The 26,984-nt window shown below is 41.2% G+C and overlaps 1 protein-coding gene across 1 annotated transcript; it reads right to left on the reverse strand.

Moving 5' to 3' along the window:
* Positions 1 to 644: 644 nt before the first annotated feature.
* On the reverse strand, positions 645 to 25,811 carry LOC101739727 (integral membrane protein DGCR2/IDD). The gene is made up of 3 exons (XM_004925009.5): positions 25,654 to 25,811; positions 5,967 to 6,115; positions 645 to 923 (listed from the first exon to the last, which is right to left on the reverse strand). Exons 1-3 carry the CDS (start codon positions 25,703 to 25,705, stop codon positions 720 to 722), a joined length of 405 nt encoding a protein of 134 aa, XP_004925066.2. The 5' UTR covers positions 25,706 to 25,811; the 3' UTR covers positions 645 to 719.
* Positions 25,812 to 26,984: the final 1,173 nt, after the last annotated feature.

A 26,984-nucleotide genomic window follows, 5' to 3' on the forward strand; every position in this document is an offset into this window, starting at 1 on the left:
TTGAATTAGCCTAAACAGGTGCACCTCATAAATTCTTTTATTTTTCATTGAAGGTGAAGGAAAGTCTTGGATAAGATAAGTTCAAATATTAAGCAAGTAGCATAGACTATTCAAACTAACTTCGGTAGGTATGAGATTCTTGTGAGGATCTATATACATATATCGTAATCGATATGTTAGCGTTATTGTATAATTTTTAAGCTCAAAAATTCCTAAATTATGCACCTATTTTATAAATTAATTAAACAATACTTTTTACTCAATATTGATATTTAAAAATAAATAATATAATGCGCATGGATCGCTTATGTTCAACTCATGATGGTATAAAATTAAATCCGGTTACTCAATATTAATAAAAAGTTTAAAATAAGCTTCATCGAATAATAGCTAGTTTCCTTGAAATCGTGTTTATATAACATTAAAGCAATTTAAATGTCGACTTTCATGCTAGACAGAGAACACATTACGCATCTACATGCTCACCGGAACGAATTAACGAATATTTATATTGGCGCAATACAATTTTTTTTTTTAATAAAATCAAAACTATAACCACAGCAACACCGAAAAAAAAAACGTTACTCGCTTTTGGCCTAAAGGTAAGATACCAGGCCATAAACTAAAAAAAAAAAACGTTACTTGCTTACATAAAATTGGTCCAAATTTTTATTAATTCCATTTAAATAAAGCTTATGAACGGTTTTAGCTACGATGATTTAGACGTATCTTGCAACGGCAGCCATCATTATGGATAGGCCCGCTTTGAAACGAAGCGTGGGTCCGAGGTCAGCGGCTGAGGAGTTTCCAGCTAATATAAGGGCCCGGAGTCTCTGTCGCTCCCGGTAGCGAGTGTCCTCTCCGGGTGGATCTAGGCACTCGAATTCACAGCAACGTTCGCCAACCCGAAAGTTTTTGCAGAACTGAAAATTTTGAGAATATCTCCTTCAATATTTTGAGATTGTTTGCGTATTTTTTAACGGTCTTTCTAATTCGGATGATGCAAGAAATTAATGTTAAAGAAAAATGTAAGTGGACTCATGATAGCATTAGATATAGGCTGTACAGTTTGAAAGCTTGAAAGTAGTGGTGGTAGGACCTCTTGTGAGTCCGCACGGGTAGTACCAGCACCCTGCCTATTTCTGCCGTGAAGCAGTAATGCTTTTCGTTTTAAAGGGCGGGACAGCCGTTGTAACTATACTGAGAGCTTAGAGCTCATATCAGCCCTCTCCAATCCTAAATAACAATCGCGAGCACTCTGTCAAGATAGAAACTTAAGGTATAAACATATTACAACAAATCTTTTACGATTACAAAAACAGGCACAGTTCTGAAAAGAACTGGCGAAACAAAAACCGGGTTATTTCTTTTGAAGACATTATTCAACACGATTATATATTTTTAAAATACAAGAGAAATATTACAACGAAACTGTCTAGAGCGAACACCTCGTTCTCCACATCTTGCCAACTGTTGAGCAATCATAATTTACTGCTCCTCATAAGAGAACTCTAAAGATAACTAAGTCCCAAATGAGCCAGATATTCCAACAAATAGTGGATGTTTTTCTGTTTTATTTTTATTTTTTATTTTATTAAGTTCTAAGGTCTCACTACAGTTACAGCGGTTGCCTCGCCCTTCAAACCGAAACGCATTACTGCTTCTTCTTCTTTTTCTCCGCCTTATCCCACTAGGTGCAGTCGGCACAGCTAATTTTTCTCTTCCATTCGCTTCTATCAGCCGTCATCTCAACACTCACTCCTCTCTCTCTCTCTCATATCGTCATTTACACACTCCGTCCATGTCTTCTTCGCAAGGGCGGATCCAGGGGGGGGGGTCATGGGGTCATGACCCCCCCTGAGCTGGTTCCAGGATGTATGATGGCAAATATTTGGGAACGAACGCATCGAAAATTTGAATTTTACCGCGCCGCACTCGCGCGCGCTTGTCGACTACGTAACAGCCTGGCCACGGGACATTCGCCGATGCGAATATTCGCGCGGTGCGAACGGCGAAGCGTCTAGCGACTAAAACAAGCGCATAGAAATGTACCTAACAAGCCACGCGCACCGGCGACCGGCGAAGCGACCGGCGAAATGTACCGAGCGAATCGCGCGATGCGGCGGGCGAGCAAAACAAATGCATGAATACGGACGGCGCGAGCCACGGAGTCGAGCGGTAGTCGCGGCGAATAGTGCAGTGATTAAATGAGTTTAGTTGTTTTCGCCGCGAAAAATTAACGCCGAAATTTTTATATTTTTTATTTATTTTTTATTTTATATTTTTAAAGTCGTCGTGGCCTAACGGACGTCCGGTGCAATCGTGTTGAGCGATGCACCGGTGTTCGAATATCAGGCGGGTACCAATTTTTGTAATGAAATACGTACTCAACAACACTCAACGTTCACGATTGATTTCCACGGTGAAGGAATAACATCGTGTGATAAAAATGAAATCTTCAAAATAATAATTTGCGTAATTACTGGTGGTAGGACCTCTTGTGAGTCTACACGGGTGGGTACTACCACCCTGCCTATTTCTGCCGTGAAGTAGTAATGCGTTTCGGTTTGAAGGGTGAGGCAGCCATTATAACTATACTTGAGACCTTAGAACTTATATCTCAAGGTGGGTGGCGCATTTACGTTGTGGATGTCTATGGGCTCCAGTAACCACTTAACACAAGGTGGGCTGTGAGCTCGTCCACCCATCTAAGCAATAAAAAAATAAAATAGCTGAAATACTAGCTAGACCAGCTATTTGGAAGTCTAGCCACCCAAAGTATTTCTCGTACTTCTTGTGGAATTCTCCATCTATAGGTATACTCCGATTCTTATTCAAATCATGTACTTCACAATCTTTTCCAAATAATAGGTCCTGAACCAAAAAACTATTAATTTGTAAGCAATATCGAGATAATTTCGATATAGACATTTCGCTGTCGGACTTCCTTACTAGTCGCGGCGGCGAACGTGAGTACCCGTGGCCTGCAAACGGTGCTGCGCGAATGGTCGCCTCGCCCACCGCTTCGCTGTTCGCACCGCCGATCCCCGTGGCCAGGCCGTAACGTCTAGCTAGGCCTAACCTCAAATTGAATCCTAACCTCAATCGGAATCGGAACGACTAAACTTCAACATATCATAACATAGGTCTAAGTTAAAAAACTAAAATTTCTTTCTAGCTTTAATGTGCTTATAAGTGTACCTTTATAAGTATTCTTAGTTCTTTATATATTCTTAGTTCTTTATATATTCTTAGTTCTTTATATATTCTTAGTTCTTTATAAGTATTCTTCTTCTTTTTTTTTTTTTTATAACAACTAAGAGGCAAACGAGCAAGACGGGTCACCTGATGGTAAGTGATTCACCGCCGCCCACGGTCACCAGCGCTTACGCCAGTGCGTTGGCTACTCTTCAGATAAGAATATGCTCTTTTCTTGAATAACCCAATGTCGCAGTTGTTGGGGAAGACCGCTGATGGCAGCGAATTCCAGAGATTTACTGTGCGTAGCAGAAAACTGTTTTTAAAACGCATTGTAGTGGAACGCCAACCATCCAGATGGTGCGGATGATAGTTCCGGCGAGACGATCGGTTGCGAAAATCAGCGGCTTCTATTAAATTGAACAACTCCTCGGAACACTCCCCATTGTAAATTCTGTAAAGTATGCATAGGGAAGATAGATCCCTACGCAGTGCCAAAGGATCTAGCCGATCGGCAAGTTCAGGATCGTCGACAATCCGAGATGCCCTACGTTGGTTTCGGTCAAATGGAGATAGCTGATAACCCGGAGCCCCGGCCCAAAGGTGGCAACAATACTCCATGTGAGGCCACACCTGCGCCTTATACAGTTTAAGGCGGTGAGCCGACTTGAAGTACTGTTTGGCCCTGTTGAGTACTCCGAGTTTTTTGGAGGCTATTTTAGCCTTGCTCTCCAAATGACCGCCAAACTGGACAACACTCGAAATGTCTACGCCCAGAATGCCAATGTTCGGCTTGGCACAAAGGTGAGTGTTTCCGAAGAGTGGCGATGCGACAAAGGGGGCTTTTTTAGCGGTGAACGCGCAAACTTGAATCTTAGAAGGGTTAAACTGGACTAGATTTAGTCCCCCCCAATCGGAAATCTTCACAAGGGATGATTCGATTTCAGACACAAGTTTGTTCCGACACTCATCGACATGATCCCGAGAGATATTGCTGCGGCCGAAATACAGTGCATCCACGGTACTGTCATCCGCATAGCAATGAATGCCACTGGTATGCAACAAATCATTGATATGCAGAATGAACAATGTCGGGGATAACACGCAGCCTTGGGGAGCACCAGCATTTACGGTCCGGGGGTCCGAGCATGAGCCGTCTACGACGACTTTGACTCTCCGTTCCGCAAGGAAACTGCCGATCCACCTACAAAGTCTCTCAGGAAGCCCATAGGAAGGAAGCTTCGATAGTAAGGCTTTATGCCAAACCCGATCGAAGGCTTTCGCAATGTCCAAACCAACGCCTAGTGCCTCACCCCTACTCTCAACCGCCTGCGCCCAACGGTGAGTTAGTAAAGCCAGAAGATCACCAGCTGATCGGCCTTTGCGGAAGCCATATTGGCGGTCTCTGATCAGCTGGTGCTCTTCCAGGTAGCCCATGAGCTGGCGGTTGATTATGGATTCCATAATTTTGGAGAGTAAGGAGGTGATAGCGATAGGCCTGTAGTTGGACGGATCTGAGCGGTCGCCTTTTTTAGGGATCGGGTGTACTAGAGCCGTCTTCCATGAATGTGGGACAAGGCCGAGGACATAAGAGTGTCTGAATAAGCGCGTTAAAACCGGTGCCAGCTCTGGAGCACACACCTTCAGCACAATAGGAGATATTCCATCAGGCCCACTCGACTTGTTGACATCCAGGGAGAATAGTGCTTTCCGCACAGCACACTGTGTGAAGTGGACGTCCGCCATTGTGGTTTCACACCTCGAGATGGTAGGAGGAGTGTTCCCCCTGTCGTCAAGAGTCGAGTTTTCCGCAAAGATAGAGCCAAGAAGATCGGCTTTCTCCCTTGCGGAATAGGCCAATGAACCATCCTCCCCGCGCAAAGGTGGAAGCGTCGACCGACAGAAATTACCCTGGACAGCCTTGGCGAGAGACCAGAACGCACAAGAGACAGATGGCAGGCGTGCCAGTCTCTCGCCAGTTCTCCCAACGTAATTTGATTTTGCCAATGCAATTTGCCTCTTAAAGAACCTGGAAGCAGAGTTGTACTTCTTATTGAGTGAGTCAGAGTTTACATCCTTAGCGGCCTTTGCCCTAGCCCAAGCCTGATAGCATTCCCGCTTGCGACGATTATTATCCCAGTGTGTGTGTTTTAACTTAAATGTTATTGTTGTTAATGCTCATAAAGTACCTCATAGGTAGATATGTAGGTACCTACTTACAGAAAGAGTCCTGCGTGACTTATGTACCTACTTATATATATTTTTTGGACGAGAGAGATTGAAGAGCCTAAGGTTACTGACCCAACCTAATAAAATCTTAGATAAATTCACACAATGAAATCAAGTGTATCGTCGTGACCACATTGATTTTAATGCTTTTAAAAATAAAAGCTTTTAAATATGTACAAGTTATGTGTTAAGTTTTTCAAGTGTACAATAAAGAATAAATATTTTTAAGTACAGTACTTACGTACATTAATAAAATACCTACTTTTTACTTGTTTCTATTGTTATCAAAATTAAATTATAAGTTCTTGACTTGACTATGACTATGTGACCCCCTCCTGGCACCAAAGCTGGATCCGCCCTTGCTTCTTCGGTCGACCTTTTCCCCCTCTACCTTGCACTACCATTTCCATACATCTCCTAGTCACATGCATCTGCTTTACGCATTACTGCTTCACGGAAGAAATAGCCCGTGCGGACTCACAAGAGGTCCTATCACCAGTAAATCTTTCGATACTCAAGTTTATTCCTCTTGTACTCACGTAAGGCGGGTCGCAGTATATAGCTTTACACCACATCGGCTCGGAGTGGTAGCAGACACAGACGGAGCACACGCCCGGTCCAGGCACGTACAAGAGCCCGTGGAGCACCGATTTTCCCTCCCAATCGACGCAGTCCTCTTCCATGCATCCTGTTTTAATTGTTTTGAATCATCAGTTTCGATTCGTTAGTGACTTAGCGGCAGTTCCAAGATGCGAATGTAAAGAGGTTCAAATCGCAACATATTATCCTTTATCTATGTACCCTGCACCTATTCACAAACGTCTGCTTCAATACTGTCGGTAATATGGCCATATTGTGAGACATGTGTGTCTATATTTTTACTGGAGGTAGGACCTCTTGTGAGTCCGCACGAGTAGGCATCACCACCCCGCCTATTTCTGCCGTGAAGCAGTAACGCGTTTTGGTTTGAAGGGCGGGGCAGTCGTTGCACTATTAAAAGTGAGACCTTATGTCTCAAGGTGGGTGGCGTCATTTACGTTTAATATATCTATGGACTTCGGTAACCACTTAACATCAATAAATAATATATAAAAAAAAAACTGTCTTGAAGCGGTTACATAATCCGATTAGCCATGTGACAATATACATAATGAGACTCACATCTCAATGCTTGGCGGTTTGAGGCTTCGGTAATCGTGTAACAGGTGTGGTGTAACGACAGTTGAAGCGTTTGCTCATCTGCCAGCGTGTCAAAGAAAAATGCACTTTACGACACTGTACATAAACAATAACGTATTGTAGATAAACATAACACGCCTTTGCACTTGACCGTCGAAATATAGAGCGCGGTCTTCCACTACAATTAACATTTGACGATCTTAGATTGGCAAGTCTCCATACTATTAGGAACACTGAAAATAAAAGAAACACGAGTTTGATAGCCACCGATTGACGCAGTCTGAGGAGACGATAGTTTTTTTTTACGTTTATTCTGTTTGTGAATATAAATACGTAGCGGGTTGATATGTGTTACTAATATGATTCCAGTTGATTATTTTTTGTTTGTAGTGGAATTCATCCGATTTGTTCAACCTATTACCATGTCACGTCATTGTCAATGTACTCGCCGCAGTGTCGTTATGGTTCCTAAGGAGCGTGGATCTCCATGATGACCTGGAACTTGACTCAGTCAGTTAGTATCTACAGTCGGCATCATTGCGTCACTTTGGGAAGGCGGCACGACATGAGAACCCTCTTGTCGTGGCCGCCGGAAATTACATACCCGATCCTGTAGACCGAATGGTAAATAGTCGACATCGCCCAAAACACGTCATTACGGATCCTCCCGATCCATTAACGGTGCTTTTAGGTACCACAAGCACCGGTCACCGTCCTCATCGAACCCGTCGCTTGCGACGAAGGGCTCGACGAGTGAATTAACCCACAGACACAGCCCACTGAGTTTCTCGCCGGATCTTCTCAGTGGGTCGCGTTTCCGATCCGGTGGTGATTTTGCGAAGCACTGCTCTTACTAGGGTCAGTGTTAGCATCACTCCGGTTTGAGCCCCGTGAGCTCACCTACACACGTTAGGGTGAAGCTGAAACAGCCTCTCAAGGCTATCAGCATAGGTAGGGAAAAAAACCACGTCCTTACATTTTCCCTAACTTCACTAGTCGTAATATACACCCGTATAGGGTTAACATGGTCGTGTTCATATCTACTACGAAGTATTCATGTATTCCGTTCTAAAGGTTAAAGTTTTTGCCAACCATGACTGCAGTTATACCTACAAAGAATAGGTATCCGGGCGAAGGTAAAGCTACCAAATTAGATATCTCGAAGTTTCCAGAAACATCTGCAGAACCGAATATAGATCGGTAAAATCGTTCGGTACGCAGACACAAGACCCAAATACAGCTTGCATATTTAAACGGACTTGCATGAGCTTTACTGTAGAGAGCATTTAGCGACCTAGGACGGAAGGCGATGTAATTTTGCGGACTATGTCTGTTCCTGTTTTAAATAAAAGTCTTTAAGCAAATATTTTTTGTTGTTGTGGGTACTTTTGTTTTAAAAGCGCGTCACAAACAGAACGTAAAGTGTGAAAACTGGTATGTGTGAACGTTTTCTTCTTTTTGTATCTTTTAATATTCGTCCGGGTGTCTACATAATTTTACTCTTTAGCTTTGCCCGAAGGGGTTTTAGCTGAAGCTTGATTAATTAATATAAAGTAGAGGGATGTAGATGAATTTAAAGCATCGAGTCTTCCATCTTCATAGCATGGGGTGGAAACGTCATCGATCGCTCATCAAGAAAGAACGCACCAAAATGCCTAAGTGGTTTGTGACATACATGAAAGACATAGAAAACAATCGATTGAATATAAAACACAAGCAGTGAATCGATAGACCGCATTAAAAGAATAATCATTTTTTAATAAAAGACATGGTATTAAGTTGTTAAGTAAAATTGGGTCAGTGCTCAGAATAAAGTTTTTAAACCGCGGCGCCCGTATTCTCATGCTCGTTGAAACCGCAACATTTTTAACGAGGCTGATAGCAGATAAATTTGGCGAACAAGGAGATAATAACAATTAGATTGCTATAATTTCACTGAGAGATGAACGTGACTAGGAGATGTACGGAAATGGTAGGGGAAGAGGTCGATCGAAGTGACAATGGAGTCAGTGTTGAGATGACGGCTGATGGAGGAGAATGGAAAACAAAAATTCGCTGTGCCGACCCCACCTAGTGGGACAAGGTGGAGACAAAGAAAAAAAGGCTTGAGCCCTAACCCAGTGATTGAGAGGTACACAAGACTCTACTTACCCACAGGACCTTTGCGCGATTCCATAAAACAATATAAAGAAAATATTGAAATACGAAAATACTTAGAAGACATTTAATTTTCATTGTTATGCTCAATTATTCGGTATTCACAGAAATGAAAATCATGTTTTCACGAATTTTCACAAGAATAATATTATCGCAACCCTGACAGGCTCGGAATAAATCACGGGTCAATACACAAATGAGAATTGCCGGATGATTTGTGCGATTAACATCTTCTTCAACATAATTTATGTCATAATTATTAGAGAAGTGCTTGTTAGGCCGTGAACAGTTCTACGTTTCGTTTATTCTTTAGTCCTTGTTCACAATACATAATTTCCGATCCTGCGGACTAGTGCGGACTGAATGGTAAATAGTCAACGTCGCCCAAAACACGTCATTTCGGATTCTCCCGGTCCACTAACGGCGCTTTTAGGTACCTAAAGCACAGGTCATCGTTCTCATCGAACCCGTCGCTTACGATGAAGGGTTCGGCGAGTAAACTAAACCACAGACACAGCCCACTGAGTTTCTCGCCGGATCTTCTCAGTGGGTCGCGTTTCCGATCCGGTGGTAGATTTTACAAAGCACTGCTTTTGCTAGGGTTAGTGTTAGCAACGTCGTCAGGTTTGGGCCCCGTGAGCTCACCTACGTGTTAGGGCTACGCTGACATAGCCTCTCAAGGCTATGTCAGCGTAGCTAAGCTAAAGTACAGAAAAATAAAATTAAAAAAAGTCGACGATCATCCTGTCGGTCTAGTGATTTGTAACTTCTGTACTATGAATTCCAGATTATTTTCAAAGGATTCCGTTAAAAGCATGGTCTTATCAATATGTCTTGGCTCAGATCTCTTGTGTTTGGTCGATGTTAACGATGTTAAAACCAACTGCCAAATATCGCGATAGTCAGCAGACGGTTTTGAAGCTTAAGATGCGTAGTAAGAGTTCAAGTCTGTCTGTGTATTCTGAAGACGATACCGGTATTACCACTCCACACTAGTGCATTGGCTTTAATATGGAACTACATTACTGTGTCTTTAGTATTGTCATCTTTTGTAAATGGAATCATGTATGTATGTTGAAGCTCTGAGTTTTTTTTTTATTGCGTAGATAAGTGGACGAGTTCACAGCCCACCTGGTGTTAAGTGGTTACCGGAACGCATAGACATCTATAACGTAAATGCCGCCACCCATCTTGAGATATGAGTTCTAAGCTCTCAGTATAGTTACAAAGGCTGCCCCACCCTTCAAACCGAAACGCATTACTGCTTCACGGCAGAAATAGGCGGGGTGGTGGTACCTACCCGTGCGGACTCACAAGGGGTTCTACCACCAGTAATTACGCAAATTATAATTTTGCGGGTTTGATTTTTATTACACGATGTTATTCTTTCACCGTGGAAGTCAATCGTGAACATTTGTTAAGTACGTATTTCATTAGAAAAATTGGTACCCGCCTGCGGGATTCGAACATCGTTGCATAGATACGAATGCACCAGACATCTTATCCTTTAGACCACGACGACTTCTTAAAAATACTTCTTCTTAAAGTTCAACTCCATAAGTTCAACGCGTAATGACATAATATATTTTGTTTCTTTAAAAAAGCCAATGGAAAGTATTTGAGGCTAGGAAGGAAGCTAGGTGGCAGATGCAGCGTTTCACATGGTTTTCACGGAAATTATTATATTATTTTCTACACAGCTATCCGGCTCATCTATAATCTATAACCTATCTATCTATGTATATATATAAAAATGAATTGCTGTTCGTTAGTCACGCTAAAACTCGAGAACGGCTGGACCGATTTGGCTAATTTTGGTCTTGAATTATTTGTGGAAGTCCAGAGAAGGTTTAAAAGGTAGATAAATATGAAAATGATCGGAATTAAATAAAAATAACAATTTTGTTTTCTCTTTGATGTGTCCTCCGTCGGACGGATTCCTTTTGTTTGTTTTAAGTTTATTTTATGCAAAAGTTTAGGTATTTTATTTATCGATTGAGGCCTTACGAAGTCTGCCGGGTCAGCTAGTAATAATATATAAATCTACAGTGGTTTTTACAGATGTTCCGTTATAACTGCTGAACTTTGCATCCGATTGACTTGAACCTTGGTATCCATGTAGAAAATACATGTACTCAATGGATAGGCTAATATTTATATGGGTGTTGAACTCCCTACACCAGTTGCGGGAGCGTTAATGATGAGAATCTTTGTGGGGGTGAGAAATAATAATGATAATTTTAAATGGCCAGTGAAGCGGGCGGGTACAGCTAGTTGATGTATAAAGCTTACGTTTCCATAGTATTAACGGTTAAAAACATCAACATAACTCAATCTAATCGGTTCATATTTCAAAACATTCCCGTGACCCAAGCGAGAAGACCTGGAGTTTCATTACCATACAAATGTCCCCCAAACGATCCACTTAATGTTCCCTGTGATTTAACGAGAACAACCGACCGGATTATTGTAACCATTACATGATTTATTAATGGATATGGGGTAGGCTTAATAGTCGAGTGAAGATTAGGTAGGGTTACAAAAATTTCTTTGAAGTCAGTAGTTATACTCAATAGGCTGTGTCTATGGGTTAGTCCGCTAGTCGAACTCTTCGTCGTTATCGAAGAGGACGATGACTGATGCTTGAGGGACCTTGCCAAACTATTGCCATGTTGCCAGACTAGTCTGTTGAAAAAAATTAATAAGGATTCGGAACGCGCTAATCTCAGGAACTACTTGGTTCGATTTGAAAAATTCTTTCAGTGTCAGATAGCTCATTTATTGAGCTATTTATTAGTATTTTTATTATTTATTTATTTTATTTATTTTTTGATAGCTCATTTTTTTTAACTAATAGTTGTAGGTCACGCGGAAGCAAAGAGAAGTCGAGGAAGATTGCCAACCAACTCCAGGACGGACATTGTCAAGGAGGCCATAAACACCAGCGTCCCGGGCGCCATTAAGCAGGCCGAATGCAGGCAATATTGGAGGAAGCGGGTGCAAAAACTAGACCAAGGTGGTCACGACCCTCAGTAATGAGGAAGCGACGAAGAAGATGAAGAAGAAGAATAGGCTATATAATATCACGCTAAGACCAATAGGACCAATAGGGCCAAGCGGAGCACCAATAAAGAATGTTTAAAAATCGGGGTATTTTTCCCTTTTGATCGCTTACGCTATATGTTATTATATGTCAAAGTAACTATTCCACGAGGACGAAGTCGCGGGCAAAAAATAGTTAAATATAAATGTAATTTTTAGATCCTTTATGTAAGGAATGAAATTGTTCAATTTTTATTATTTATAATTAATTCTAAATACAGTTGTCTTCGCTTTGACAGTTGGCCTTTGCTTCTACTAAAGGACTTTAATTAAATTTTTCATCACGATAATACCCAAATACCCCGACTCCTTTGAAGTCGTTTTATGAGGGGATGTTTTGCGTGTTGCTCTGTACGATCTTGGACTTTCAAAGAATTCTTAAATTTCGGATCGTTATTTTTCGGTAAGTTTTATTTAAGAATTAATACTTAGGATGCTTAGTTAAATATGTTAGTATAGATGTGGCAGGGCGTACCGTGAGATCGTACGGTTAGCTACAGAGTCCTGTCTATTTCTGCTGAAGCAGTCATACGTTACAGACTGAAAGGACAACCTCTTTTAGGACGTTTTACTGGTGGCAGGACCTCTTGTGAGTCCGCACAGATAGGTACTACTACCCCGCCTATTTCTGCCGTGAAGCAGTAATGCGTTTCGATGTGAAGGATGGGGCAGCCGTTGTAACTATACTGAGACATTAGAGCTCATATCTCAAGGTGGGTGGCGGCATTTATGTTGTAGATGTCTATGGGCTCCAGTGACCATTGAATACCAGTTGGGCTGTGAGCTCGTCCACCCATTTAAGCAATAAAAAAAACAAATACCTCAAGTTCTGTTTTAATTTAGGTATCATTAAAACATTATAACGTCTGTGGTCTCAGATAACCATCGAAAGTAAGTTTAGTAAAATAAAAAAATAAAAAACTTTTTAGACACTAAAATACAGGTGGTATATACTTTTTTAAGCAAAAACAATATAAATCAAACTATCACTCTAACAACTAGGAAAGATTTAAAGAGAATTTTTCCGTTTAGCGCAATAAAAAAATTAAAAACTTTTTAGACACTAAAATACTGGTGGTATATATTTTTTTAAGCAAAAACAATATTAATCAAACGATCACTCTAACAACCAGGAAAGATTTAACGAGAATTTTTCATACATTTCTACCTGTCTAAAAGACAAGCGTCTGATTGATCGTCGACGTCTAATCTTAGCCGATGACATGATTTATTGCAGACATTTGCAACGACAACACTTCGTATCCATTTATTTGAATGAAAATATCCGATAAAATCTTGTTAGGAAATTAGTGCCACGGAATTTTCACAAATGTGCCGACTTATTAGAGGATCATATTTGATCAGTTCATTTGACAGTATATCTGGCTTTTTATTATATGAAGTGTAACCCCGTCTAATATGTGGGATCCCACGTATGTACGTCGATAGTTTCAGAACCAGAATGACATTAGTGCCATCCTGATTACGCAGGAGCCAGTCACCGTCGACGCCCTAGACGCGTCCTTACGAATCCATCAGATCCAATAACCTTTGCATTAGACGCCTTCAGCTCTAACACTAGGTACTCTTCGAACTCGACAAACAGCTGGACGTGCAACGTAACCCATACATCAGCCCGCTGAGTTTCTCACCGGATCTTCTCAGCGGGTCGCGATTCCGATCCGGCAGTTGATTTATTCGCGAAGCAACTGCTCTTGAGTTATTAGGTCTCCTTCGGAGGCGCTCGGGCAGCTATTAGCAAATCCCACCTCTCCTGGCTGAGCCTTTGCTCACCCAGCTGTCCTGGTGAAGTTGGAAAGGCCTTAGGGCCACCAGTAATCCTTCAATCTTAAAAAAAGACATAAATGGCAATAACTAAGTTGTTTCGTTTCCATTTCGCAATCAAATTATACAGCTTAATAATTATTATATTAAATATGTTTGTTTATAACGAGTATTCATGGTGACGTGGGCATAATAAGTTTTTCAATTGTTTTTACGAAGCGCGTGTACCCGGAAATCTGTCGTGTCACATACAAATTCGAGAACATTCTCTCGTTCACAATTACTTGAAGCTGAAATTCGTTCAACGTTAATTAATTCCAAAACGGACGGATATCCTATGTTACCGAAGGTGATTACTCTCCGTGATAAATTGTTACTTCCCTTTTGAGATGTTATATTCTAACACTCAAGCCAATTTTTTTAATTAATTTTGTTGTCCTTTTTTTATGACTAATAATAATAATAAACCTGTAACTGCAAAGTTAGTTTATTTATTTGGAACAAATAGCAGTTATATGCCATAATAATTACCGTCGTATTTCTGAAAGCTTCAATACATACATAAATGTAGAATTGGGAACGTGACACATAAAATAAGACTGTTCGTTTATTGCATTTTTTTCAATTATTCTGTATTGTGATAATTAAAAATTATCTGACACTTTTTTAAATCGTTCATTCAATCGTATTCGCCATCTTTCTTTTCTCTGTCACTCTCTCTTCCCTTTCTTACCGTTTTCTCTCATTCACACTATAACGCTTCGCTCCACACTCTTTTCATATATGTATTCCGTTCTTACTGATCCTACATAATTATTTGACATAAAGTAAAGTAAGTAAGTAAAGCAATGATTAAAAATTATTTTATAATGCTAATAGTGTTCTGTTTGCTAGTTTTAGAAGCGCTCAATAGCCGCGGAATTTAGGAGTTAACAGCGAGTAGGGGAAAAGATCACATCCAAAAGTCTTCTTCGTAATTCACTCGTTCGTTGCAATTTTTGTTTATCTTTTTTACTAGACGAGCATATGGCTCACCTGATTGTGGCGGATTGCTGTCACTTTTGAATATCAGCAATGCCAGAGGCAAGCATAGCTAAGTCGCAATCTTCCACTAAACATTCTCCACATCTCCATCCATTTCCCCAAATCATGTTGACGGTCAGTGGCATAACGACGCGCTAAAAATAATTTCTAAAGAATATAATATAAACGAATATAATAACAACTAGCGACCCGCCCTCGCTTCGCTTCGGAAACATTAAAACACACATGAAACCAAAAAAATAAATGAATTTTTTTTTAAAAAAAGTAGCCTATGTTCATCAGGGACAATGTCGGCTTCTAATGGAAAAAGAATTTTTCAAATCAGTCCAGTAGTTTCGGAGCCTATTCGAAACAAACAAACAAACAAATCTTTCCTCTTTATAATATTAGTATAGATAATAATATAATATAAACAAATGCCTTTTCATGTTTCGTCTTTCAATCTTTTGTCATTATTACCGTATACGCGGGTAAAAGTTAGCAAACAGACGTAATAGCGTAATATTATAGCAGATATACAAACAGAAAAACTGCCTTTTTCAATAGAGCCCAAAATTCGCTACATAGCCTCACGTGTAGCAACTGTTCTACAATATTCACAACCAAAATTCATCATTGACAACAAATAGCGTAAAAGACAAGAATAAAAGTTAAATGACCTAGTTTTTTTTGTCATTAAATTTTGAGACTCTGTTAACCTCGTCGCGTGTTAAAGTCCCAAGCCTCAGTGACTTGCTGAAGCATTCTAGTACAATCGATTTTTCTTGCCCTAAGGGTTTCAATTATTAAGTTTTTTTTGGTGGTCGGACTTGTATTCAAACTCGAGCTGATACTACGTTCCTATTTCCGTTGTCATAAAAATTCAAATTCAAGGAACTTTTCGCCAAATGAAATGGAGATGAACCTTACATAAAACAAGATATATTTATTAAAACTAGCTATTTATAAACAGTCGACGTCGCCCTAAGCACGTCATTTCGGATCCTTCCGATCTACTAACGGTGCTTTTAGGTACCTACCGACTAGGTACCGGTCACCGTCCTCGTTGAACCCGTCACTTGCGACGAAGGGTTCGGCGAGTAAACTAACCAATAGACACAGCCCACTGAGTTTCACGCCTGATCTTCTCAGTCGGTCGAGTTTCCGATCTGGTGGCAGATTCTGCGAAGCACTGCACTTGCTAGGGCCAGTGTTAGCAACGCCTCCGTTTGAGCCTTAGTTTGAGCCCCGAGAGCTCCTACACGTTAGGGTTACGCTGATATAGCCTCTCAAGGCTATCAGAATAGGTAGGGGAAAAAAAGACATCTAAAATAGATAATTATAATAAAGGTTGTGTACAGAGCTGTAACGATTATAGGGGAATGAAGCTCATTCCACACACAACGGGAGGAAGTGATAGCGACACGTCTGACAGTGGAGGGTGAGATATCACATAAGTAATTCCGACTTATGCTTGGGCGCAGTACAACGCACGCGATAATTGCGTTAATGCGAAAAGTACAGATGAGCGCAGAAGAATGTGCATATGGTGTTCGTGACTCAGAGAAAGCGTACGATAGGGTTCCCGAGGTTTCGTGATGGGCCCTGAAAGCGAAATGAGGGCCTTGAAAATACCAGCTAATTATTCGAACGATGTACTGTCCAGCTAGTAGATAGGTGCGGTCCACAGCCTGCAAATCCGACAACTTTGATGTAGCTGTAGGCTTACATCAGGGATCGGCTTTAACTCCCGCTTGTTTCACTTGGTATTTGCAGGACCGATCTTTGTGGCGAGGCTTGGGGGAGGCCTACATCCAGCAGTGGAGGTCTGTGGGCTGTTAGAATAGAAGAGAATAAGAGAAGTTTTTCTTGGTAATGGAGGCATTGACATCAGATATACATGATGAAGCATTTTGGTGTATGCTGTTCACCGATGACATTATTCTGGTTAGGGAAGAAGGGCTAGAGGTACAGAGTGAGCCAGTAAAATGGTTCCAGAAACTGGAGAACCTGGGACTACAGTTCATCAGAGCAAAACAGAGCAGATGTTCTGTGGCTTTGGTGGTTCCTCCATTTTGAATCCGATACCTTAGCTTGGTATACCTGCCAATCTGCTCCGACTTTAGATACCTTGTTGTTGCAAAGCGACTGCGATATTGACTAGAAAATAGCGAGTCGAAAATAGAAGCGAGAATCGAAGCGAGATAAAGCTTGGAAAGATATAAGGAGAATAAATAATAAATGTTAGTTCCTGTTACAAATTATGAGATTCGAAACGAGCGTGGTTCCGCATTACGTTTCACGAATGACCTATTTCACTAACCCGCAATTATTTCTGTTTTTTTTTAAGTCGACAATTTTCCTACAAATAAGTTATTTTTAAGGTTCCACAGCCGGAAGAACAAGAAACGGAACAGATCGAATTTCGTCCGTTTTGCATCTTAGAGCAATCTACATGGAATTTATTATATTATTATGTGTATATTATGCCCGACTCTATAATAATGTGTCCTGTAATAATATTTATTTTCTCTATTTTTTATTGTAAACACATTGAGTTATCTACCAGCTAACCGTTCTTACAGAGGGAGAGCTTTACATAGGTGGGTAGAAGAGTACAATCTAATCAATTTACTTATTGATGCAATATACAATAACAATAATAATAATAATGTTACCGCTGGCTTGCATAGTGCACATCAATTTTAAGCAGTTTTTGTGCATAGAAGCAAAACGTAACGAAAATCGTCGGAGATCTATGCAATGGATGTTTTCAACCTGATTTTTAACGATGAACCAATTCCACAAATTCGTTTATGGTATTTTTAATTTTTTTTTATTGCTTAGATGGATGGACGAGCTCACAGCCCACCTGGTGTCAAGTGGTTATTGGAGCCCATAGACATCCACAACGTAAATGGGCGGGTGGCCCATTGAGATATAAGTTCTAAGGTCTCAAGTATAGTTACAACGGCTGCCCCACCCTTCAAACCGAAACGCATTACTGTTTCACGGCAGAAATAGACAGGGTGGTGGTACCCATCCCATTGAAGAATTTAATGAAAATACTTGTAGTTTAGCACTAATATTCTGAGCGCATACCAATCGTACTCCTGATTTCTTGAAATGAAGCAAGTTTGTATAATTTCAGTTGTTTATAAGATACCACCTACTGAAAACGGTTTCATGTCAAACAGTCCGTATTTTCAGGCGAACACAAAACGAATAAACATTGACAGAACGCAAACAACGTCTGCATTTACGACATCGTTTGGAAATACGTTTACGAATCATTCATCAATTGATTCCGCAGTCACTTGGCAATTTACGTTTCAACTTCGACGTCTTATTATCTTTCCGTTGTATTTCTGTATCTGTTTCAAATTTTATTGTTTCTCTGCTTTGCTAGGACGGGAAGGTTTGCCAATAACGGCCCGAGTATCCCCATAAAGGACTGTGGCGGGTAGCTATCATACAAACGCAAGATATTTGACAGATTTCTGAATCTCGCTTACAACATTTTCAAGATGCATATATACAAGTTCCGAACAACAACGTTCGGCCCGTCGGTCTACCGAGCAATATCACCCGCTCGGTGGAAGATCTTCTCTTTGTCATATATATCTACAGGACATAACCACTCAGCTATCTCTGCGATTGCATCTTCCGCCGGAATTGCGACCTTATCCAACCGTGACGGGACAACACAAAGCAGCCGTCATCCGAAATATGTCTAGTCGGATCCCCTGGATTCATTCTCGCTGCTTTTAGGTTCCTCAAGCAACGGTCAAAGCCCTCGTCGGACTCGTCGATGACGACGAAGTGTTCGACGAGCAAACTAACCCATAAACACAGCCCAAAAGGCTGAGATATGGCGAGGAACTCAGAGAGCTGATGCGACGAGTAAGGTACGTTGACACGATGAAAGCGTGTCATTGCGATATAATGCAGGAAACATAGTTGAGACAGGAAATTGAAACAGCAGGTCGTAAGCTTGCTTAGTAATCATGGCAATGTTGCCTGTTCTGGGATTAGTTACGTGTTCCTACCCGCAGGCAGGGCAGTCGTTACTACCTACCACCTGAGAAGACTGCATATTACACTGAGGTATGCTCGAATTCGTAGATAGACTGTCGGTGAGTTTTGACATAAAAAATCAACACTGAAATATTTGCGGTATAATCTCACCCTAGTAACAATTTTAAAAACGTTTGAAACGTTGGAATAGTTACTGGTGGTAGGACCTCTTGTGAGTCCTCACGAGTAGGTACCACCACCCCGCCTATTTCTGCCGTGAAGCAGTAATGCGTTTCGGTTTGAAGGGCGGGGCAGCCGTTGTAACTATACTGAGAAATTAGAATTTACATCTCAAGGTGGGTGCCGCATTTCCGTTGTAAATGTCTATGGGCTTCAGTAACCACTTAACAGTAGGTGGGCTGTGAGCTCGTCCACCCATCTAAGCAATAAAAAAAAGGTTTAAAATCTCTTTAAAGTGTTTAAAATGTTTAATTTGACTTGTAAGTACGTTGTTATTCCCGATCTGTGGACATTCGTTTGGATTGTCGCACTGCGGGGCGTTCGCAGTCAGCGTGTTAGCGCAGTAATTAGCCTCGATAGAAAATATATTACATTTTTTTTCATAAAATCACTTTTCTATACTCTATACTAATATTATAAAGAGGAAAGATTTGTTTGTTTGTTTGTTTCGAATAGGCTCCGAAACTATTGGACCGATTTGAAAAATTCTTTTACCATTAGAAGCCGACATTGTCCCTGATGAACATAGGCTACTTTTTTTTTTTTTGTTTGTTTTTATGTGTGTTTTAATGTTTCCGAAGCGAAGCGAGGGCGGGTCGCTAGTATTATTATACAGAGGGGCGAATGGGCTTACGCTTCGCCTGGTGTTAAGAGGTTATTGGAGTTAATAGTATCATAGTCGGAGTACACCCTCTTAAGACAAGAGCTCCGTCTTAATATAGCTATGCAGTAGTGTGTTTCATCATTGAAATCAAAACACAGGTGTGCTGGGTGGCACAATTAAGTAGATTGGTGATCCCTACCCGAGCAGGATTACAATATTCTCTCAACGTAAAAATAATCAGTAAATTTTATGGGTTTATGTGGTTCTTTCATAATAGCAGTTCGGAGATCACGAGGTACGTGTTTTCTTAGATGATTTGATGCCGTTGCTTGCGGGATTTGAACACTGATACAGTGGCATTTGTGCCTTACCAGAAGGCTCAGTCATTCAAAAAGTAATGCAGAGGGCTAACTATGAAGTTTCCCTGTGAAATCGAGTCAGGAATTAGGAGAGTCGCAGGAGAACCAAGATAAGCTATACGGCCCGAAGGATTGCGTGATTAAAGTGGCAGCGGGCAGGGTACATTGCTCATATAACATATGGCCGCTAGGACCATAAAATATCTCGAGTGGCGAGCGCATATCGGGAAATGCAGCGGCGGCACACAGAGGTGGATCGATGACCTGCTAAAGGTCACTAGAATCCGCTGGATATGGATTGCGTAGGACTGATTACTGTGATGAACCTTGGGGGAGGCCTAGGTCCAGCAGTGGAGGTCTGTGAACTGTGGATGATGATGATAGTGGCATTACTTGATACGAACACATCGATTGCTTGCAATTCAAAGGCTTTTGCTGGTTTTCTTAATATTGGCCTGATTTTCTCTAAACACCGGTCAACGTTCTCATCGAACTAATTCTTGAAGCGTTCGACGTGCTACCTAGCCCATCGACAAAACCGACTGAGTTTCGCGCCGGATCTTCTCAGTGGGCCGCAATTCCGATCAGGCGATAGATTTTGAGCGAAGCCCTGATCTTGTGCCCACTGAGTTTCTCGCCGGATCTTCTCAGTGGGTCGCGTTTCTGATCCGGTGGTAGATTCTGCGAAGCACTGCTCTTGCTAGGGTCAGTGTTAGACACTCCGGTTTGAGCCCCGTGAGCTCACCTATACACGTTAGGGTGAAGCTCTCAAGGCTATCAGCATAGGTAGGAAAAAAAAACTTATCTTGTTAGGCTTAAATTTAACAAATTCTTTTAAGTTGAGCACATGAGACACCTTGTATTTTATTTGTATGCTTGTGTTTTGTTTGTATATACGTATGTTGATATATTATAGGCCCAGGATCGGGACTATGCCGAACAGCGGACCATAATAGGCCGTTAATTACGACGACGATGATATTTAAAGTATTATGTTAAATAATAGATGTTATAAATAAATAATAAGACAAGGTTAAGCTAATTAGTAGAACGTCACATTATAATCCAATTTTTTCTCCTACCTATTTATTCGCTAGTAGTCGTAATAGCCATTCCAGCTAAAATCCAATAAAAAGGAACAATATGAAGTATTCCAGATGGTTTTGAGTAAATTTTCCTTAATCTTAAATGAGGCCGTCAGCGCAAAAGTGAACTAAGCTTACCATCGTTATTATGGAGCACTGAGGTTTAAGTTGTCATGAATTAGAGTAGGCAAAAAACAATACGCGCAAAAATAATGTTTACAAAGCCATCTGTTATCTAGGGGATAAAGTATGGATAGGCCGGTTTCGCATCAAAATTTATTATATTTTAAATAAATTGCAATCTATATATTAATACGTGAAGCAAAAACTTCGTATCCCTTTTTACGAAAATTGCGCGGACGGAGGAGTATGAAATTTTCCACATTTATAGAGAATATAGAGAAGAAGTGCACAGTGCTAATATTTTTTTTAAATAATGCATAAAAGATACATTAAATCAATAAAGAAAACATTACACACACTACTATGTATTTGACGCACACACGCATGCATAGTATTTATTGTCAAACTTTTGTTCTTGACGTCTGTGGTCAAATTGAGAATAGATTAAATTTTAATATTGTTTGTCTTTATTGTGGCGTGATTGTTAGTAAATATTTATATTTATTTAGTTAGTAAATATTTATTTAAATATTTATTAATATTTTTGTATAGTGTAGTCTTGGGGAAATTTGTGTTTATAGAAGTATTATAAATAGTCTTTGAACTTATAATTTCAATTAATTATAGTCGAATTTCGACTACCGGGGGACTTCTAGTATACATAATTATATGCATGAAATGAAATAATGTGGGTTAGGCCACTTTTGCGCTGACGGCCTCAAATAAGAGTAGGTATGTTAAATTTAAAAGAATATTTTTTGTTGGTTCCGACAGACATTAGCCAGGAAACCGAAAATCAGATCTTTAAAGAATTCTATTGAACTTTTGGCTGATACGCTAACAGCCAAACCCATTAAAGTAATAGTCAAAACAATTACTGCCGAGGATGTTTATTTTTTGCTTAGACAGGTGGACGAGCTCATGGTCCACCTAATGGTAAGTGGTTACCGGAGTACATTGACGTAAAAAGCGTGAAGGCCGCCAGATACCTTGAAAAATGAATTATAAGGTCTTTTGTAATTCGTTAATTTTCATAAAATAATGTACAGTGCTTTTACGGTTTAAAATCGCGTGCGGGACCGCTGATTGATCCGTGATCACGAAAACTGTAAAGTATTCCAAATAAATACTTGTAAGAATACGCAGTGCAATAAAAAATGCGACATTAAGCTGCAATATTTGTTTTAATTAATTCTACGACCCCCGAAGACTGAAGAAAATAAGGTTTAGTTTAAAAAAATCTTCGCACGACATCCGAAACCCTTTTTTATATTTTTTTATTTTACTAAGTATTTTAAGGGAAAGCTAACTTGGGATCATCTAATAATTAACATTAGTCCCATTTCGAACAACAAAAAGAAAAAAAAACAGCCAGATTATTTTTTAAAGACGTAATTTTAGTACGAAAGCGTTTATATAAAAAACGCACTTACCTATCCAAACACAGGACTGATATCGCATGCCGTCATCAAAACTCCTATGCCTATTTCTGCCGTGAAGCAGTAATGCGTTTCGGTTTGAAGGGTAGCGCAGCCGTTGTAACTATACTGAGATCTTAGAACTTATATCTCAAGTGGCGCATTTACGTTGTAGATGTCTATGGCCTCCAGTAACCACTTAACACCAGGTGGGCTGTGAGCTCGTCCACCCATCTAAGCAATAAAAAAAAAAGCTGTCGTCAAAAGTCGTATTTGAAAATTGCCCTAAATACGAGATCTCCACGCTTACCTCAAACACTGAATAATAAAAACAATAGTTTGACTCGAAAGAGACATTCGTTTTAAACTTGGGGTGTTAATTCTAAAAAGTGTAGTGAGATTTTTATGTAAAACAGTGCAACGCCACTTCTATTAAACAGCTTTGTACTTATAACCTTTATTAATTTACTTTACTTAATTATTAATTATTTGAAGTCGTCGTGACCTAAGGGATAAGACGTCCTGTGCATTCGTATCTAGCGATGCAACGGTGTTCGAATCCCGCAGGCGGGTTTTTTTTTTTTTTTTTTCAGGAGGAAATCGCCGGACTTCCGCCCTTTTCTGGGGATACTGGGCGGGGTATGTCAGAGTCGAACTGACTAAAACCTCCTGTCGCTCACCAACCAACGTCCAAACCTCGCATGAGACAGAACTCATGAAAAGGCAAAGGGGGGAAAGTGAAGCGTTTAGTGCGGAGCACATCTCTCCCATCACCCTCCCCCTCGGGACGCCGGACTGGCGCTCTCGGTCGGCAGACTGTCCGAAGCCCGCCTAGATGGTGCCGGTTAGAGTGGGTTACCCTACGGAATACCCCGCTGGACCAGAACCAGCGTGGGTCGAGGATAGCCGGCCTTCCATCACCCGGATGCTCTTGTGTAAAACGCGTGCAGAGCAGCTTGCACGTCGTCTTCTTAGGCCCCCCTCACCGGTCCCCAGACCGACATGTGAGGGGGACCCGAAACACTTACGAGGGCCAGGGCTTGGGCGAAATCCGCCTGCCTGACCCCCGCTCGACGGCGGCGGGATTGTGTGTCTCTCACGCGCCCCGCCGCCTCCTTCTGCGAGATGGTGCACTCGCAGAAGTCGAGCATCGCCTTCCACGACTCGTCGTCGCCGAGCATCGATGCCACAACACTCGGCAACGACAAGTCGGTTCCTATTTTTGCGACGAGGACACGGCGCCACCCCTCCCATGCGGGGCAGGCGACCAGCGTATGCTCTGCCGTGTCCAGGTCGCAACCACAATGGTGGCACTCTGCCGTCGGCTCGGCTGTGATCCGGTGCAGGAACTCACCGAAACAACCATGCCCAGTGAGCACCTGCGTGAGCCGGAAAGTGAGGCGTCCTCTGTCACGATTCACCCAATCCACATGAACCGGGCGAATCGCCTCGACAGTCCTACGATCAGCCGAAGGATCAGCCAGCCGTCTGGACCATGACTCCAGCACGGACCGCCGAGATTGGGCCCTCCGCGCTCTGACCACACTGGGGCTGGGACGCGCCACGCCCCGGGCACGAAGGTCAGCCCGTCACTTATAGTCAGCGGCGAGCGCCTCCGCTTTCAGAACTCAAGGCGGCGTCCCAGCTAGTACACACGCCGCCTCAAAGGAGATGGTGCGATAGCCACGGATGACCCTGACCGCGATGGTGCGTTGCGGCCGTTGCAGCAGCTTCGCCACCCCCACGGCCAGGGACTGGCCCCACACGGGCGCCCCGTATAGGGCCATTGATCGCACCACCCCCGTATAGAGACGGCGCGTCACCTGGTCAGGCCCCCCGACGTTGGGCAGAAGCCGGCTTAACGCGCCGGCCACCCCCAACAAACGAGGGACCAGGTTCTGAAAGTGAGCACGGAAGGTCCAACGACTGTCCAGAATGAGGCCGAGGTACTTCAACTGCACCCCGACCCCGATATGGACGCCTCCAACCACGATATGGGCATCGACAGGTGGCACTCTCCGGGGCCTGTGGAACCACATGGCCTCGGATTTACTGAGCGCCACGTCGAGGCCCAATCTCCTAATTTTGCCGACGACATGCGCCACCCCAGCCGTAGCAAGACGGGCAGACTCAGCAAAACTCCCCCCCCCCCCCCCCGGGCCCGCAGGCGAGTACCAATTTTTCTAATGAAATACGTACTTAACAAATGTTCACGATTGACTTCCACAATGAAGAAATAATATCGTGTAATAAAAACCAAACCCGCAAAATTATAAGTTGCGTAATTACTGGTGGTAGGACGTCTTGTGAGTCCGCACGGGTAGGTACCACCACCCTGCCTATTTCTGCCGTGAAGCAGCAATGCATTTCGGTTTGAAGGACGGGGCAGCCGTTGTACTGTTACAAGTGAGGTAACCACTCAACACCAGGTGGGCCGTGAGCTCTTCCACCCATCTAAGCGTTAAAAAAAAAATTACGGAAATTGTAAGCCGCTTATTGAATTCATTTGGTATTTTCCGACATTTCGAATTCTCTGAGATTCCATGGTCGCAGATGAGAGAGTGGACAGCAAATTTATTTCGCCTACGACTTGGGAAAGCCATAGAAAATGCCGTAATCTTTAAATAAAAGTTAATGGTCCACCGCGATCCGAAAATTTATTTACAACAACACAAACATTGTAATTTAAAATGAACGCGAAATTAAACCAAAGTGTTTTGAAGATATTTTTAAACATGTCTGCGATACGCCTTAACGTAATATGAAATTACTGAAAAATAAATTTTGATGAATTTTAGATGCGACGACAAACTTGAAAACTCAACAGCGGATAGTTTAATTTAAAAAGGTTCTCCTTAAAGTAATGGCTTATTAGGCATTTATTGTAACTTATTTTAAAAACAAAATATTGATTAAAAAACAAAGCACGCGAGTTACATTTAATTTGTTCATAATTAGAGCACACGTACAGGCAGTACACAATTATTTCAAAATCCAAAGTAATTTTGTGTCACCACACTTAATAGTAAACCAATCAAAATAATTAAAATTAATCAGATTGAATATCATAAAGCAATATAATGTAAACAACAAATAGAAGACTTTCAACAAAGTTTGAATCGTATTCAACTCACCGGCTAGCGCGGAAAAAGTCAGCATTACCAACAACGACCAAGCCCGGTTCATGACTGCGGTTGGCGGCTCCCCGCGCCCCCTAATGCGGCAACACCGTACAACTGAATACACGGTTTGTTTAATAATAATTAAATTATGAACTTTTAAATATTACATATTTTACTTGCTATTACCTAGTTATTTTAGTTTGTTGTATAATAGAAGATGTACGAGACCTACGGACTGAAAGGTGTGTAAAAAAAAAAGTTCTTTAATAGTTGTTGTGACCAAATTATATTCAGTATTATAAAACGTGTAACGCAATGTTGTTAACGTAAGGTTTTTTATTTTGCTGTTTTATAAATAAGTAACAATGTTTTTTATTGTGCAAGAGGGATGTATTATTTATGAAATGATTCCATTTTCTGATATGTGTACTAAAAAAATCTTGCAAAACTAACTTTATTTAAATTGTTAGCTAAACATTAAATTTGTTTATTTTACAATTAAATGAATTATTGCTTTATCGGCTCATTCATAAACTCGTAGGTACTTCATTCACAATCGGGCGACCATAATTTAGCATGGGAATTTCTAAAAATTAATTTGTATAAAAAATATATTTCAAAATTAATTAATTCAGATTGGCCGTTCGGATCGTCGATAATCCTATTCTCACGGATCGTTAGGAACCTTAGGGTCTGCGGAGGGACTTCCCTTCTCATTGTATTTAGTACCGTATGTTCCATGGGGAGTGTTCTGAGGAATTGTTTGAGATGATCCCATCATTTCGTTTTTACCATCGCACCGCCCACGATTGGTGTAGAGATTATTCATACTACCTGGAGCCACTGCGTTCATCCACAGTGCGTTTCCAGAGGTATTTTTTGTCACGTACCATCCGGCTTTGGAATGAGCTCCCCTCCACGGTGTTTCCCGAGCGCTATCACATGTCCTTCTTCAAACGAGGCTTGTGGAGAGTATTAAGTGGTAGGCAGCGGCTTGGCTCTGCCCCTGGCATTGCTGACGTCCGTAGGCGACAGTAACCACTCACTATTAGATGGACCGTAGGCTCATTTGCTTAAAATTGTAATAAAAATATATATATTTTAAATTTAATTTTCCTGATCACGACCTGCTCATTTTCGAACATTTATTCATTTATTATGAAACAGTTAATTTATTTTTATAACCTTAAACGTTTCTTGTTGATATTAGTTTTTTATGTCAGTCTTTAAGTCTTTGAGACAAATAAAAATTGTGGGAATATGGTTTTAAGCAATCTAGATCCTAATTTAACTTAAAGTTTATATGTAACGCAACCCATTTATCGATTATTAATACATTTACC

This window comes from Bombyx mori, chromosome 21 (genome assembly GCF_030269925.1).
Source record: "Bombyx mori chromosome 21, ASM3026992v2".
Lineage (NCBI taxonomy): Eukaryota > Metazoa > Arthropoda > Insecta > Lepidoptera > Bombycidae > Bombyx > Bombyx mori.